At 40.3% G+C, this 18708-nt stretch overlaps 1 protein-coding gene across 1 annotated transcript in view; it reads left to right on the top strand.

Annotated features, from left to right (window-relative positions):
* The window catches only part of LRGUK (leucine-rich repeats and guanylate kinase domain containing), a 130271-nt gene that overhangs the window by 64097 nt on the left and 47466 nt on the right, over positions 1 to 18708 (top strand). The window contains exons 12-15 of the mRNA XM_011941220.1: positions 1020 to 1116; positions 6717 to 6830; positions 8984 to 9185; positions 11254 to 11349. Coding sequence (XP_011796610.1) covers positions 1020 to 1116; positions 6717 to 6830; positions 8984 to 9185; positions 11254 to 11349 — 509 coding nt within the window. The remainder of the gene's footprint in view (positions 1 to 1019; positions 1117 to 6716; positions 6831 to 8983; positions 9186 to 11253; positions 11350 to 18708) is intronic.

Genomic DNA, 18708 nt, shown 5'->3' on the forward strand with positions numbered 1-18708 from the left:
GGTGGTTGGGACCACCATATTCTTGTTGTAGGGCCAACACTGGCCTGCTGTGTGACCTTAGAGGAGTCATTTTTGTAGTCATCTATAAAAGGGAGTTCTTAGCAGCTGTTATCCACTTCTCATGTTTCATTTTTCATTCCCTTTACAAAAATTTATCAAATGCCTACTATGTGCCAGGCTTTGGGAATGCAGTGGTGAATAAGACATGGTCCTCCCCTCATGATTCATATGTTCTGCTGGGGAAGATGGGAAAAAACCAGATAAATATATAAAAGAAAGCAATTCTGGTGATAGACAGTAGCTGAGCGGTGTGGTGGGATGGGGAGGCTATTTCAGATAGCGGAGAGAAAAGGCCTCTTTGGTTGAGTTGAGACTTCCGTTCAGCATTGGCACCATGGATTGCCACAGGAGGTTTATACACAGTGTTGATATGGACCAAGCGCAGGGCACATGAGACAGATTTGCCCTCAAGTGGTGGAGGGAATGGGCCCTGAACATACAATTGGAATGCAATTGGCACAGACACTGAGGCTGTGGAAATATAAAGTGATGAATAATCCAGCCATAGAGGTCAGGAAAGGATTTTTGGGGGGGTGACATTTAAACTGAGTCCTAAGAAACGAGTAGGCCAGCCAGGTGGAAGGAGAGACGGACAGCCTGTGGAAAAGGCTCATACATTAAACATGAAAGCAGGTGGGTGGAAAATAGTTAAATGATAAGTATTGATTTACTTCTTAAAGTATTATTACATGATGGCAGAGGAAGAGGTTCAGAAGGTGATAAGTAATAATGAGTAAAAATTTGGTATGGATGATCCAAATTTTGTATAATCCTTATAGATGATAGCAACTGAATATAATCTAGCACTTTGAAACCAACATATTCTCACAACTGTATTACTTTATGATTTATGATTTGTGGATTAACTTCATTTTTTAAAATATACTTTATACTGAAACCTTTTCCATTTTGAATTTCCAGTTACAAATAGACTAGGATCATCTGTTTTATCATTTCAGGGCCTGTCATACCACAAGACCACCTTACTTTGGAGAAGGGGATCGAGTTGATTATCATTTCATCTCTCAAGAAGTTTTTGATGAAATGGTAAACACGGTAAGAATGTTTTCCTTTGTTTTTATTGCATAAGAAATACACGTTCTCTGGCAAAAATGTTAGGAAATAGTTATAAATAAAAAAAGGAAGAATTAAATTTTATGCTTGTTATGAGAGGTGAGTTCATATTGGGTTTTTTTTTCTTAAAGTGCTTAATACATCATTCTTCACATGCTTTTTTATTTTATGGTCTCGGAGAAAATATTGTTAAGTTTCCGATAAAAATGAATGAGTAGGCATTTTAAGGAAATAGAACGAAAGCAGTATGAAAAATTCTTGTGATCTGTGTTTATCAATTGCTGCTACTGTTATTAGTCAGATTTACTCAAGAAAAACAGTTCTTACAGAACCGATGGTGCACAAAGCTTGTAAATTACGTATGTCTGGAGATTTGGGTATTCTGTCCAGAGAGTACTCTTTCTGTGTATTATCTGTGGTGCTTTCTAATTGTTACAGCCCTAAGCACCATTTCAATATGGTGCGTCCCATTTAGTTGGCTTTTTCTGGACATGTTACCTTCCATGGTCATGTTCCTGTTTGAGAAGTTCTCAGTCCTGGAGGCCAAGCAGTTCACTAATGCAGATGGAAGCCCTTGCTAGAAGATGGGAGATGATCCCTAACTTCTTTGAGGACTGTTTTAACAAGGTCAAGGTAATTACCATGTGTTAGTCCATTTCACAGGCACTCAGAGCAATCTTGTTTAAGTTTTGGGTTTTTTCATTTGTTTGTTTTCTACTGAAACCCTGACAATCTAGTTATTGATAGTAATTCAAAACACTCTTGTCTTTGAATTCATTTTCTTCAAAACAACTTATTTCTTCCTTCTTGACCTTCACATACAAAGGGAACCCTCATAATCCTAGCATGTTTTATCTGTTGAAAGTATATGCTAATGTCAATATGTATCTGCCCATGACTTCAGTTAAACTGAAAGAGGAGTTCATATTTTCATCACGACCAATGAATCTGTAAACCTTTTGTTTTTACTTCACCATGGCCCTTATTTTTGTTTATATCTTCACTGTTTCTATCACCAAGTAAATCCTACACCACTTCCTTTTCTTTTCTGAAGCCCACTGAACAATCAGATGAGGGACTCATCTGTGTTTCTGCTTTTGAACGATTACCACCCAACTGGTGATTCCCTTATAGCTATATATCCTCTTCCCTCTTTCCCCTTCTTTTTCCTTCTTCCTTCCTCTGTTCCCACCCCTAAAATAATGGACCTGGCTTATTCTTCATTGTACAAAATCATGGACCATTTCAGCATAGGCTTTGCAGTTTCCATGAGTTTAATTTTGAATGGCCAACTCTATACATGGTGCGTGTTTTCTGGACTTCTCTTGTGTTTGTGGAGACATATAAGTGAGAAAAACGTATGATCCCTGTTTTCCTCTAACCTTGTCAAAAGAACATCTTGGAAATTCTTTATAATTTTCTTTCCTAGGGCTATATTTTGGCAGTTCAGTTTAATTGATTAAGAATACGCTGGGACTTTGTTTTTAAAAGCCTCAGTAGAGATTTGAGAAGTTATCTTGATATTAGTAAGAAGCATTCTCTTAGGACTCTTTAGGTTGAAAGACAACTAGTTCCCAAAATTAATGTTAATTTCTCTTGTTGGAGTATGAGGCATTTTTTTCTCATGTCAGTTCATCTGTTCTCAGAACCCCATCTGCTCTCTGGTGTTTCATACCTTATCAGATCTGTAATCTAGTCTGGTTCAATTCCTAGTCTAAAAAGTCACTACACTTCTATACTATATTTAGTCTTAGAATTTTACTACCTCTACAAAAATCCTCCTGTGTTTGAGAAGTACTTATTTTTACAGATTCTGATAATATATACATATACTTCAGGATAACATAATTTTCTTGAACTTGAATTGTGCTTCTGATCTCTTTTCCTTTAATGTAAGCTTGAAACTGTTTCATGAAGAGAAACAAACTTAGAGATGACAAACTCATGACACATTGTCAGCTTTGCCAATCACCCACAGACACTCAGCCCTCCGTACACAGAACCGCCCTCTACACAGTAGCCACCCAGACAGCCTGCCCACCATCCTCCATTGCAGCAGGCCTACTGACAGACAGCCTTGGCACACCCTTACTGTGGACAGTCATACCTTCCTGCTCTGATAGGTACAACACATAGACCTGCACACCCTCCCCAACACAGGTGCCTCCTCCATCCCATCAGATACTTCCCCCACAACACAATCACCCCCCTAACATGCCCGCAGATATGAGAACCCTTTTTATGGACACATACATAGTCTCCACAGAAACTCTCTCTCCTGCAGAAATAAAACCACAGACCCTGAGGTTTCTGGAGTAAGACTATTGCTACTTATTAGGAAATCCACATGCAGCAAGAAACCAAAGTAGCATCACCAGCCAGAATGGGGTGGAGGGAAACCACTTAATCCCAATTCTGAACAAACTTGTAATGGAGTCTTTTTTATACCTATGTACTATGCAAGATTCCTCCCAACTCTATGTCTCTACCTCTTTCTAGAAAGTGGGGTTTGTTTGTTTTTTTTTTGATCCACAGTGGAAGGTCCTTGTACGTGTGAATAAACAAACTTACAGTATATATCTGAAAAGGAATTCAAGTATACATTTTGAAAACAGGGTGAGTCATAGAGTGTTAGTCAGGGTTCTCCAGAGAAATAGAATCAATAGGATGTGTATATGTATAGAAAGAGATTTAGGGTTGGGCTCACACCTATAATCCCAGCACTTTGGGAGGCTGAGGCGGGAGGATTGCTTGAACCTAGGAGTTTAACACCAGCCTGGGCAACATAATGAGACCCTATCTCCTCAAAAAATAAAAAATTAGCCTGGTGTAGGGTTTCATGCCTATAGTTTCAGCAACTCAGGAGGGCTGAGGCAGGAGGATTGCTTGAGCCCAGGAGGTCAAGGCTGCAGTGAGTTATGATTGCCCCACTGCACCCCAGCCTGTGTAACACAGCAAGACCCCATCTCTTAAAGAGATTTAGTATAAGGAATTGGCACACATGGGTTATGGGGACTGGCAAATCCAAATCTGCAGTGTGAGCCAGGCAGCCAGGAAATCCCAATGGGTTCACCTTGCCCACTGCCTAGACAGAGCCGATTTATCAAGACAGCAGAATTGCAGTAGAGAAAGAATAATTCACACAGGGCCAGCTGTGCAGGAGACCACAGTTTTATTATTACTCAAATCAATTGCCCTGAGCATTTGGGGATCAGAGTTTTTAAGGACAACTTAGTGGGTAGGGGGAAGCCAGCGAGTCGGGAGTGCTGATTGGTCAGAGATGAAATCATAGGGAGTCAAGCTGTCTTCTTGTACTAAGTCAGTTCCTGGATAGGGGCCACAGGATCAGATGAACTAGTTTATCAATCTGGGTGGTGCCAGCTGATCCATCAAGTGCAGGCTCTGCAAAATATCTCAAGCACTCATCTCAGGAACAGTTTAGGGAGGGTCAGAATCTTGTAGCCTCCAGCTGCATGACCCCTAAACCATAATTTCTAATCTTGTGGCTGATTTGTTAGTCCTACAAAGGCCGTCTAGTCCGCAGGCAAGAAGGAGGTTGGTTTTGGGAAAGGGCTGTTATCATCTTTGTTTCAAAGTGTAAACTAAGTTCCTCCCAAAGTTAGTTCAGCCTGTGCCCAAGACTGAACAAGGACAGTTTGGAGGTTAGAAGCAAGATGGAGTCAGTTAGGTTAAATCTCTTTCATTGTCTCAGTCATAATTTTGCAATGGAGCTTTCAGTGGTGCAGATGAAATCCAAAGGCTGATCTTTTTGTTCTCTTGAGGTCTTCAACTGATTGGATAAAGTCCACCTATATTATGGGTGGCAGTCTGCTTTCTTGAAGTTCTCAAATTTAAATGTTCATCTCCCCCAAACATCTTCCAAGTTGACACATAACACTAACCAGCAGATGCAATAAACAAGATAAAGTGGCCGGGCGCGGTGGCTCAAGCCTGTAATCTCAGAACTTTGGGAGGCCGAGACGGGTGGGTCACGAGGTCAGGAGATCGATACCATCCTGGCTAACATGGTGAAACCCCGTCTCTACTAAAAAAAATACAAAAATACTAGCCGGGCGATGTGGCGGGCACCTGTAGTCCCAGTTACTCGGGAGGCTGAGGCAGGAGAATGGCGTAAACCCGGGAGGCAGAGCTTACAGTGAGCTGAGATCCGGCCACTGCACTCCAGCCTGGGCGACAGAGCGAGACTCTGTCTCAGAAAAAAAAAAAAAGATAAAGTGTCTCTCTGAAAGGAGAGCCAGACATATATCTATATAGGTTTTATATATATACATATATATAGAAAAGGAGTCACATAAATATGTGACATATATATATATATAGAAAAGGAGTCACAGTATTTGTTCCAAATAACAAAGAAAGTATGACTTTGAAGGAATAAAATAGTAAGGATATTTATTGTTGAGTTTTTAACTTTGGGAATACATAACATAAACTTCTTTTGATTATGGGGGATGTAGGTTTTCCTCATCACCTGCAGCAGACACATTGCCCAGAGACCCATCCCCCAACCTCAAAAGACACCCTATGCCTTCTGGTCTCTGACCTCTCTTCCCTGACAGACAGCCCATCCCTGTACCCTCACATTTCCAGAACATCTGGGGCCAGGACGCAGGGCAGCAATAGACCCAACTGCTACTGTTCTGAATGCTGTCACCGCCATTTGATGGGATTCAGTGCAGCCCTGGAAGTTTTCACTTCATTGTTTATTTCAAAATCACGTATATGAGAAGTCACACTTGCCAAGATCATCCACGTTTTTATTCCTTCTGTTGTCATCAGTTACACAGTTTAGATTTGACCTAGTGGTTCAATGAATATAGTATTGCCAAAGAAAAAGTCACAGACAATTTTGAGAGACGTGCTTTTACTTGCCTTTTTTTTCCCCAAGGGAATGCAGTTTTTGGAAGAGCTGAGCTTCCAGAATACAGACAGAGGCATCATTGATAGTTCGAATGGCTACAGGGCAGACACCAATTCTGCTGGATGACATTTGCGGCAGTTTCAGTAGAAAGCTATCTTTATGAGGAAAAACAGGAGGGGTTTGCTTTTTCAAAGCTTTCAGGATGTCCCTGTAATTCATGGCCTACCGGAATTATCTGTAATTCATTCATGGCTTATCTTGGAATGCAAGGCTTTTGGAAATGGAAGCCTTTTCTGGGTTGCCTGGTGTGCTGGCACAGCTGAAATGGCGGCAGTAAAGGGCAGGCCATTAGTTTTGTTCTCTCGGTAATGAAGGTTTTGGTGCGAGTTTGGCAGGAAGTGGGTAAGTAAACAAAATAGTCTATTTTACCATATGCGGCAGTGCCTTAACACTCCTCAACATTTTGTCAGCAGATTATTTCTAAAAACCTATTTTTTTTTGTCAGCTGAGAATTCTGAATAAATTTCTCTGTCACAGTTTGAAATTAAGTTTCATTTACGCCATTGTCATCCGTATGCAGTTGCTAAAATTTGTAAGGTTTTTGAAATTATTTAGAATAAGACATCAAATGATTTTAGCTGTGATCAAATTCCATGATGGCTGCTGTTATATGAAAATCTTTGTTCTTCTTGAATTCCAGGGGAAATTCATTGTAACATTTAGTTATGGTAATCACAAGTATGGATTAAATAGGGACACCATAGAAGCTATCGCAAGAGATGGTTTGGCAAGCTGTGTTCATATGGAAATAGAAGTAAGTGTTTTTCATTCAACCAATTAATGTGTGTGTAGTTTGTGTGAGTGTGGTGGGTGTGTATGTGTGTGTGTATATGTGTGTATATATATAAATTTTTTATTGATACATAATTGAGGTACATATTTGGGGTACATGCGATAATGTATATACATATTTGAGGTTGGGGAGGGGGTTACAATGCACAGGCAACACATTGCCAGGCCCAAGATAAGATATTCCGTTTATAATTAGTATGCGGGGCAAGACACGTGAAACATTAAGTGACAGGAGTTAGGTTACAATACAAGAAATTGCACGGATATTGTAAGTGTAACTGCCACTCGAGCTTTATTTTCCGTTATTTCCTCACTAAATGCTCCTCTTTCTTTTCAGAGCATGGCCTCTGTTTATATAAAAGGCTGTAGGTAAAGCCTGGTTCGTAGAGTGTGGGACTGGTTCCCCGTGCCCTAGGACAATGGCAACCCCATGCGATCAACTTTGTTCCTTCATTCTGCATGAGATGTGTGGGCTGTGCTGCCATTTAACTGCAGTTGCTCGCTGGGTGTAATGTTTTCCTCCTTCTGGCAATTTAGACCTGTAGATGTCAGAGATTTTTCTCTCTACCCCGATACCCTGTCTTCCCCCAACAATGATCTATAATTAGAGTATATAGAAGCTTCTCCAAAATTAAGATCCAGAGTAAAACTATGAATTTCCCACTCATTTATTTTTTAAAAATATAGCTTTATTGCATACTTGGAACCTTCAAAGACAGTTGATTGTTTTTTCAAGATCCTTTAACTGAGCAGTATGACACTTTTGGAATTAAAAAGAAAGCAATTATAAAACTAATTCAATTAGACCAAACGTACAGAAAACAAAACCTAGGCAAATTGGGTACATAATCCTTTGATGTCGACTCTGAATCTTTCTTTTTTCCTCTGTGACTTCACACAGTAGGAGACTGCAATTCCCTTTTGGCTCTTTGTGTTGGTATAAGCGTTTCCTAGCTTACACATTTCTTCCGGCTCTTTAACTTTCCTGACTTAGACTCTTTCAAATCTTATTTCTCTGTGATTAATTGGTTTTGTATCTTTAAGGAGAGTTTTCTTTGTTTCTATAGTAACTAGCAAAAATAAAAGGTCTTTTCTAAAAAATTTATTCATCTGACAAGGCAGAAACAAAAATTAATGCATTTGTGAGTCCAGAAACTCTCCGTCTTTTCTGTCTATCTTTCTCTGGTCCAACAGTTATCTGAGCAGTGGCTCCTGTTTCACTCTTTTTCTCCCTGGGAGTTCACTCCTACTCATTTCCAGGAGGTGGAGTCTACAATCCGTACTTGACTCCCCCGACTCTCCCCAGCTGAAGTACTTTTCCAGACTGCCCTGCTCATTGGCTCTTTCGGAAATTGTTTTGGAAATAGCCTGTATTTCTTCCAACTGAATTTTTAAAACAAAGATTTTAAACATTGAGTGAAACTGATTGAGATGGAAGGGACTTTAGAGTCCATTTGGAATGGCTCTTTCATTTCACCCACGAGGAAACTGATAGCCAGAGAACTTGAAGGATTTGTGCAGAGTCTACAGGAGCCGGAGAGCTACAGTTGTGACAAAGCCCTCCAGACTCACAGACCAGTCAGTTCCTCACACAGTTCCACGCTGTGATCTCCTGGTCTGCCGGCTACCAGGAGCTTGGCCTTCCCAAGCAGGGTGCCGATTTTCCTGCAGAAAGGGTCCCAAGATGATGACAAAGGGGCCACAGAAGAGCCTTTTCTCCCTGGTAAGATCTCTGTCTCCTGCTGCTCCACAGGAGGTGTTTGAAATAGAGAATTGAAATTACCTTTCTGTAATAAAGTTGCAATATTGCTATGAATGTACCTGTTTTATATCCAGCAATTTTCTAACAGTCATATTCATTAGAATGATTAATTAAAGGAAAGCCAGGTGGAGTGAATTCTAATATTTCCAATGACAATTTAAAACTTGATGAAGAGAGAAATGTAATCCAATCTTGAGGTATTTATAGAAAAATAGCAGCTAACTCTACAGGTGAAATACATTCTTCAATATATTAATAATACTACTTCTTATACCCATGTTGTCAGATGGCTCCAAAACGATTTGTAAATCATGTATCTATTTCCAATGTATTATCTTCCTTTTAATGCACAGGGTGTAAGAAGTTTAAAATATTCCTATTTTGAGCCTCGTTATATCCTGGTGGTACCCATGAACAAGGAAAAATATGAGGGATATTTGCGGAGAAAAGGATTATTCAGTCGTGCAGAAATTGAATTTGCTGTCTCCAGAGTGGACCTTTATATTAAAATTAATCAGAATTTTCCGGGATATTTTGATGCAGTAATCAATGCAGGTTGGTAATTTTCAGCAAAGTTTTATTTTTGAAATGTAAGATTACTGAATTAAAAGTTTGTTTCATGGGGATACAATTCTTGGGTAAAAGCTATTTTCCTTGTAACAGTGAATCACAAAGAGCGCAAAAAGGGTAAGAATCCAAGAGGTCTAATTTTCTACTGTTTTAATGAGAGCATTGTCTCAATTATTTCTTAAGATTGTAGCTAATAAGATTTGGTGTAAAATGAGCCTGAACTAAGTTCATTTTTTAGGGGACATTGTGAGAACAAAGTTAAATTATATGTAATTTGAAATACACATTTAAATTTCTAGAAAGGCATATGAAACTCAGGTAATTTTATTATAATCTACACATAGGTTAAAAACCCAGCTACTCAAAATGTAACCATAAAAATATATGTGTAAAACAAATATTTTCAGAAACTAGTTTATAAATGACCATTTAATTTAAAACAATAGTTCATTGGAGAATTTTTTGAAATGTGAAAATTTCCATATATATGTATATATTTTTATACATATAACATTTCTATAGATATATTCTATAAATTTATACACACACACACACACACACACACACACACACATATATATATATATATATTTTTTTTTTTGGAGAGAGAGTCTTGCTCTGTCACCCAGGCTGGAGTGCAATGGCGTGATCTTGGTTCACTGCAACCTCTTTCTCCAACTCCCAGGTTCAAGCAATACATCTGCCTCAACCTCCCGAATAGCTGGGATTACAGGTGCCTGCCACCACGCCCAGCTAATTTTTGTATTTTTAGTAGAGATGGGGTTTTGCCATGTTGTCCAGGCTGGTCTCAAACCCCTGACCTCAACCAGTCTGCCCTCCTCAGCCTCCCAAAGTGCTGGGATTACAGGCGTGAGCCACCATGCCTGGCAAATTTCTATATATTTTTAAACTGCACTATATTACATAGTCATAAAAAAAAAGAGAAAGTTCTCTGTGTCCAGATAAGGAAATATCTTCAAGTCATACAGTTACTAAAAAAGACAGGTTTGCAGTATAGTATGCCATCATTTATGTAAAAAAATTATGTAATTGTATTTTCTTGTACTACATAAAAAAATTCTCTGGCAGAATCTGCAAAAAACTAATAATGCTGATTACCTCTTAGGGGGAAGGGAAACTAGATGAACTAGATGGACAGGGGACATTAGTTGAACCATATGAAATTGTTGATATTCAACTATTTTGACCTATGAAAACAGCAATTTCATATGGTTCAACTTATTAATAATAGTTTTTAGTCTCTGAAACATGTTAATGTATTACACAGTTGAATTTGTTTTCTATTCCTGCATAGAAATTATCACATTTAGTGTCTTAAAGTGTCAACACCCATTTATTAATTCACGGTTTTGTAGATAAGAAGTCTGGTACAGCATAGCTGGATTCTCTGCTCAGGGTATCAGGAGGCTGAGGTCTCATCTGAAGGCTCTGGGGATAAGCCTCCAAAGCTCATTCTTGTTGGCAGGATGGAGTTTCCTTTGGTTGTAGAACTGAGGTCCCAGTTTCCCTGTGGGCTGTCTGCCAAGAATTATCCTCGGTTTCTGGAGGTTGCTCTCAGGTCTCATCCACGTGGCCCCACCATCTTCAAGCCAGGACCAGCACATCAAATCCTCCTTGGGATCTGAGTCTCTGACTTCTTTTTCTGCCAACAGCTGGAGAGAACTCTCCTTTTATGTGGCTTATGTGATTAGGGTGGGCCTGCCTGGATAATCTCCCTTTTGATTAACCCAAAGTCAACCCATTAACAACCTTAACTACATCTGCAAAAATCCCTTTTGCTGAATGTCACACAATCGTGGAGGTGGTATCTCATTGCCTCCACAGGTTCTGCCCACACTTAAGGGAAGGAGATTGATTATACAAGGGTGATGTGTCCTTAGGGTCATCTTAGAATTCTACCATAATATATATAAAATTCTACCATAATATATATAAAATTAAATGCAGTAAACAAATCATTACCACCAATAGTTAAACATCAACTGTTTTGGATCTGATCCTGTTGTTTTAAAATGTACTCTCTTTGCTGCAGATGATCTGGATGTTGCCTACCAAAACCTGAGTCAGCTCATTAGAGAATACCTTGGATTGGCTAAGGAACCTGCCAAGAGTTTGGCTACAACTGCAGGTACTATACTATCCTTTTTGCGCGAGGATGTTTTTTTGTTTGTTTTTTTCATGGTAAGGAAAACAAATCTGAGTTCCTATTTGGGTACTCATCACTTGGGCTAAAGCTGGTTCTCTTTTATTCCTGTACTTCTTCTGGGGCAATTGTCCCCAAAACAAGCAGCATGAGTCAGCCTTCTGGACCTGTAACTCTGCTTATCTCCATGGTCATGATGGGCCTCCAGGGACTGCCCTTCAGGAACAGGCTGGGCAGTGCCTTGATGGAGGTAATAGATAAGGGTTAACCTCATGGCTCAGAACTCAGCCTTCCAGAAGTTTCATTCTTTAGAGAGCTGAGATGTTGTTCTACTTGTTGGGTTTGTATTTAGTCTGAGAGTTTTCTTTTCCCTTTTCTTTGTGTTACCCCAGTCCTCAAAATACTGTGCTGCGGAATACAGTGGCAAGAGCACTAGTCGTGGGATCGGTGCTCCTGTCCTAGCCCTGTGCTCTCTTGGGTCAGCTTCTTTGCTGTTTGGAGTTTCAGTTTACCGTTCTGCTACATAGACCTAATGCTCCTTATCTACCACATGGATGGTCAGCGGCACATGATGTAGTATACATAAGAGTGCACCCCCTTGGAATCCAGGAATTCTAAAGGCCTAAGTTAGAATTTTGAGATGTATTTAAAAGACTCCCTTGAATCTACCTCACAACTATTAGGATGGCTACTGTAAAAACAAAATAAAAAACCAGAAATTAACAGGTGTTGGCAAGGATATGGAGAAAGCGGAACCCTCGTGTGCTGTTGGCAGGAAGGTAAAATGGTGTTGCTCCTGTGGAAAATGGTATGGAGGTTCCTCAAAAAATTAACAATAGAACTGTCCTATCATCCAACAATCCCACTTCTGATCTACCTCCAAAAGAATCGAAGGCAGGGTCTCAAAAAGAGAGCCGCACACCCATGTTTTTAGCAGCACTATTCACAATAGCCAAAAGGTGGAAGGAACCCATAAAATAGAATTTTATTTGACCTTAAAAAAGGAAGGAAATTCTGGCACATGCTACACATAGATGAACCTTGAAGACGTTGTGCCAAATGAAATGAGCTAGTCACAAAAGGACAACTATTTTATGATTCCACTTACATGAGGTATCTAGAGTAGTCAAGTTCATAGAGCCAGAAAGAAGAACAGTAGTTGCCAGAGGCTAGGGAATGGGAGTGGTTTAATGGGTACAGTTTCAGTTTGGGAAGATGAGAAGAGTTCTGAGGATGGATGATAGTGATGGTGGCACTGTGTGAATACACTTCATGCCACTGAACTGTACACTTAAAAATGGTTAAGACGGCCGTGCGCGGTGGCTCATGCCTCTAATCCCAGCACTTTGGGAGACCGAGGTGGGTGGATCACGAGGTCAGGAGATAGAGACCATCCTGGCCAACATGGTGAAACTCTGTCTTTACTAAAAATACAAAAATTAGCCAGGCATGATGGCACATGCCTGTAATCCCAGCTACTCAGGAGGCTGAGGCAGGAGAATTGCCTGAATCAGAGAGTAGCAGGTTGCAGTGAGCCAAGACTGCGCTACTGCACTCCAGCCTAGCGTCAGAGCGAGACTCCATCTCAAAAACAAAAACAAACAAAAATAATGGTTAAGATAGTCAATGTTGTGTTATGTGTATTTTGCCACCATAGTAAATTTTAAAACTTTCCCTTGATGGACTGAACCCCATTCACACACGGCATATCGTGAAATGTTAACCCGAGACCCTGGCTGTTTTGCAAGTATGTTCAGCTTTGTGTTTTAGCAGTTGTGACTTTTTGCCCAAATGGGATTTTGTTTACCAGGTTCCATCCTGGCAGACTGAGGCAGGGCAGGTCATGATCTTGCCAGACTTCAAATAAATGCTGTTTTGTAATTTTGCACATTTCTCCCAGGTTGAGGGCCCCTGGTGTTTTGGAATGAGGTCAATGTGAAACTGGTAAAAATCAACAGATAATGGCTGAGAATTTCCTTCTCCATATGTCTTATAGGAGATGAAGTGACCAGGGTATGACCTGCTGACTAGAATGTTTCTGGAGAAAGTTTGACCTGTCTGAAAATAGACAGGAATGGAGGACTGGAGGACTATGCTCAGTCTACGAAGGGGGGATTGGGGGACATTAGATTATGAGTGTGTCAGTGTATTTATCCAGCCCTGCTCAGAATCTCTGCACTGGGCGTCGGTTCTTTAGAAAGCCATCTCTATGGAGAAGGGCTGTGTAGTGTACCTAATGAGGCTTCTGTAGCTCAGTAGAAGTTTCTCTTGAGGAAATCTGGCTCCGCTTGCCTTAATTTTTTGCTAACCAAGCAACCTTCTGATCTTTAATTTGGTCCCATCAGGTGGACCTGCTCCTGTGGGGGCTGTACCCTACGTTACTCACCCTGCCCTGATCCCTGAGCCAGGCTTGTCTCTATTGTAAATTAATTAATTGGTGTACTAGCTTTTAAATCAGCCTCTTGTGGGTTTGGATAAACATGAATCAGTCCCCTGAGCCTGACCAGCTCTGAGTCACTGAGAACAGTGTGTTTCTCAATCTGAGGTTTCCACTAACTAGCGGGGCTTGAACAAGACTTTGCCTCAACAGTCAGTGAGAATCCATCTCTGTATCTTTTCTTATTCTACAACTATCAGGAACACTGGCTATTGGGTGCAGTTGCCATTTGGTAAATTAATAGACCAGATAATGTGTGCATAGAAAAATAGACTTTGATTTTAACAGGTATAATGAAATTTTATTTATTTGGACTAATGAGGTCAGGCTTGGCTGATTTAATGAAAAGTGTGAATTACTGAATTTGTAAAAATGTGATAGCTCTCAGTTACATTTCATAACTGAAACTGAGCCATCTAGTTATTGACTAATAGAATTCCATCTTTAAAAGGTAGGTAGGCAGATTTGTAATTAATGTATCAAATCACTAGCCTCAAGGCCCCTTTCTTTTTTTGGCATGTTTAGTATTTTGAAAAACAATGTGTTTTCTAAAGCCAATCACTTTATCTTATCTAGACAATTTGCTGAGGAAGTTACTTTTTCCACTTGTGGGTTTAAGAATAAGCTTGCACATAAAGTAACATTGTAGAGGCCAGACATTATTCAAGTGAGTATCTAAAAAGTTCTAATGGCCATGGTCCTTATTAATACACATTTAATGATGTCTCAAGTGGGACAAGAAGGAGAGCCGATGTTCTTCCTGAGTCTCAGGGCTGTGAACAAGGTGCCAAGGAGTTGGGGCCAGATGTTTACAGGTTCAGTGCACAAGAGTGGGGACAACCATAATTACCTTAAAACGAGTGTCATTGTGTCTGGAGTTGGTTCCTGCAGGTGGGTTTGCGGTCTCGCTGACTTCAAGAGTAGAGCTGTGGTGAGTACTACAGCCCTTAAAGATGGTACGGACCCAAAGAGTGAGGGGTAGCAAGGTTTATTGTGATGAGCCAAAGGACAAAGTGTCCACAGCATGGAAGTGGACCCCAGTGGGTTGCCGCTGCTGGTGGGGGGTGGCCAGCTTTTATTGCCTTATTTGTCCCCTCCCATGTTCCCTTTCTGTCCTATCAGAGTGCCCTTTTTTCAATCCTCCCTGTGATTGGCTACTTTTAGAATCCTGCCAATTGGTGCGTTTTACAGAGCACTTATTGGTGCATTTTACAAACCTCTTGTAAGACAGGAAAGTTCCTGATTGGTGCGTTTTACAATCCTCTTGTAAGACAGGAAAGTTCCCCGAGTCCCCACTTGACCCAGGAAGTCCAGCTGGCCTCACCTCTCATCAGTACTCCCCAGGAAGGGACCCAGAGCCCCAGCAGAGTCACAGTCATGTGCCCAGCTGGTGCTTCACCTCATTGCTCCTGCTCTGAGCTGGGTCACTCTGATTTTAAGTTCTATAATTTAGATATATGTGTATAAACACCTTACTCATATAAATGGGACCTCTAGACATAAGCAATAGTTTTAGTATAATGGATTTTTAAAAAAATAATTGAGCTGTCAAAAGGAAGAAATTGAAATAAAAAATATTTACGATTTTGTGGAAGACAGCTTTGTCTGAGCAATTAGAAAACTGGACTGGAAATATGAAGCCTTGGTTTTCTATTCTAAATCTAACCAATAACCATTAACTTGATTGGAGAAATAATTTTGAGCTCCAATTTCTTAAAATAAAAACCTATATATAATGTCATGGTGCACTATTAGAATCTGGCTGTCCAGAGCTGAGGTTTTTCCCAATTGGATTAGGCATCAGTACAAACAGAAATCTTATGACCAACACCATTGTTTTTCTTGAAGTGGTAATCCTGTATCAATGTAAGCTGAAAATTATTCCCAGATATCTGAAGTAGTAATACACAGCCTTATCTTTTGTAATTTTACATTGCTAATTTGTAACTAACAATACAAGCTGAATTTCTACTCTTAACAATGAGAATGGAGCAGGGTGATAAAAGGAAGTACAAAGTTTATCAGTTCTGAGTACAGCATCTTTCAGCCTGGACCTAGAAATATAAACTTTCACCAATGGATGGATGAATTGAATTTTCACTTAATGCATGTATAAAATAGTACCTTTAGGTACACAGTGATCATAAACCCTTGAAATCTTCAGATATCCCCTTAATTTAAAATATATATTGAGTGGGCCCAGTGGCTCACGCCTGTAATCCCAGCACTTTGGGAGGCCGAGGCGGGCAGATCACGAGGTCAGGAGGTTGAGACCATCCTGGCCAACAAGGAGAAACCTAGTCTCTACTAAAAATACAAAAATTCGCTGGGTGTGGTGGTGTGTGCTTGTAATCCCAGCTACTAGGGAGGCTGAGGCAGGAGAATTGCTTGAACCAGGGAGTCAGAAGTTGCAATGAGCTGATATCGCAGCACTGCACTCCAGCCTGGCAACAGAGTGAGACTCCGTCTCAAAAAAAAAAAAAAAATATATATATATATTATATATATACACACACACACACACACACACACACACACACACACACACACACACACACACACATTTTATTTTCCCTATTGTAATGTGAATAACATTCATTTCTAATACCCAAAAACTTAAAAAGCACAAATAAATAAAATAGTTTCTATAAAATAAGGAAAAAATTATATTCACAGCTCAGTATTAAGGGATGTCTTTCCTTCCCATGTCTCTAAACAACCTACTTCTGGCATAGTTAGTGCTTCCAGTAAAGCTTTTAGAAAGCTGGACCAACTATCACCCTGAGTTCTTGCTATATAGATCATAAAATAAAATGATATTTGCAAATCATTTTTCTGACTAATGGTGGAAAGAAATGATGATGGTTATGATGAGTCAAACAGAGGAGAACTGAGCAGTTGACTAGTCCATAAAGTTTCCCTTTGTCTTTAATAAAAGGCCTGGTATGATTTGCCAAGTTATGTCAATTGTTAAATTGTAAAAGTGGGGAACACATCCTTGTATGTCTGATTACAGTAAACCAAGAGAGATTAAGGAGCAAAAGAAGCTTTAGCACAGGATTTCAGTGTTCTGATATTTTTCCACCTTTTCAAATTAATTTTATATTTTGGTTAAAAAGCATACCATAACATAAAATTTTATGTTTTAAAATTTAACCATTTAAGTGTACAATTCAGTGGTACTAATTACATTCTCAGTGTTCTATAACCATCACCAATACTTGTTTCCAAAATTTGTCATTACCCCAAACAGAAACTCTATACCCATTAAACTGTTACTCCCCTCAACTCCTGGTAACTTCGAATCTACTTTCTTTTCTCTATGAGTTTGCCTATTCTTGATATTTTCACAGTTTTATTTTTCAATTTAACCCTGTTTCTTGTCTAAGCTAGTATTTCAGTTTATAGCTGTTATAAACTAGGGAGTTCTAAATGATGAACAGGACATCCCCTCAGAAACCACACTGAGGGAAGCCTTTCTTTGCTCCCACCTGTCCCACCCTCTCCCTAGAGAACACCAGTTTGATGGGATGCAAAGGGTGCGTGTCCAGACTAGGGGCTCAGTGAGAACCCAGCAGTGCAAGCTCATCCTGCATCAGTGGAGGGGATCGGGGGCTGGGAGCCTGGTTTACCTCTGGGGAATGGATCACTCCGGGGTCATCTCAGAGGTCTGATTTGGGTTGGAGTCTCTGAGTATCAGATCTCCCCCAAAGTGAGCTGAAACTAGCTTCTTCAACACTGCTCCAGACTGGCGTACCACCTCTGACCGCTCCACATTTCAGAGCTATGTCCTTAGGACTGGGGTAAGACGGTGTCTGGGCCCCCAGAATCCATCTAGTGAACAAGTATTCACTGAACGAGTGCCTGCTGGATGATGGCATCTGTGAGACTGTCCCTGAGATCAGTCATTCTGAGAACTTGGTGTCATGGTGAATGGAGGAGGACCCCCTCTCTGCAACACCAGCATTGCTAGTGGCCTCTGAGAGCCATTTTTGAAGGCAAGGTAGATGTGGAAGTCCAAGGGGAGGCCTGGGGATGTGAGTGGGGGGATAGCAGCCTGGATGGGGGTCCTCAGGAACAGCTGCTTTGAGCCATGGTGCCTTGTGATTCTGTCAGGCTGATTCTTTCCTTCCTTCTTGCATTCATCACCCATTTGCTCAGTTCCTGCCCCTTTGCCAGGTATTGGTGAACAGACCTAACTCTTCACAGAGCTCATGGCTTATATAAGGGGGCTGCCGTTAAACAAGGAAACAAACCAATGAGACTTCATCTGGCTTGGATGTGCATCCTCTAGTTTCTACCATCAAAAGCAGCACTGATACTCTAAGTTGGTATAAATTTAAAATCTCCTTCACTTGGAAAATGTCTCACCACCCACAAACCTGGATGTAAATTTTGGTTCTATGAATGAGAACCAGACATAAACCTCTTATGTTTATTCATTGAAGTTTATGTTTTCAGTTGACTAAAATTGTTCTAAGTTCCACAAAATAAGAGAATTATAGACACTTAGTATCTCCAAGGAGAAAGGAAGGTTAAATTCTCCTATATGTGTAATTTTATTCCTTTCAAGGGCCTATGTGCATCTAACAGGGGAAAAGATGTTTTTCTTATTAATTTCTAAGCAGTTAGTTAACTTCTGTTTATAGTCAACTTCTTTTTATATTAAAGCAGGAGCTCCCTCTGGCAAGAAGACTCTCTCTGGGGTACCAGCACACCTGGTTCCATCTCCCAGGCGCTTGGCAAAACTGCAAGCAGATGGCCAGATGACAGAGCATCTCTCTGGAATGCAAATTCATGCCAAGAACCTAGAAAATCAGAGCCTAACTCCTGCCCAGAACCAACCACTGGCTCAGGATGGAGAAACCCATCAAAAAGAGCTTTCTCTTAACAGCCATCTCAATCCT

Source organism: Colobus angolensis, unplaced genomic scaffold (assembly GCF_000951035.1).
Source record: "Colobus angolensis palliatus isolate OR3802 unplaced genomic scaffold, Cang.pa_1.0 Scaffold2, whole genome shotgun sequence".
Classification (NCBI taxonomy): Eukaryota; Metazoa; Chordata; class Mammalia; order Primates; family Cercopithecidae; genus Colobus; species Colobus angolensis.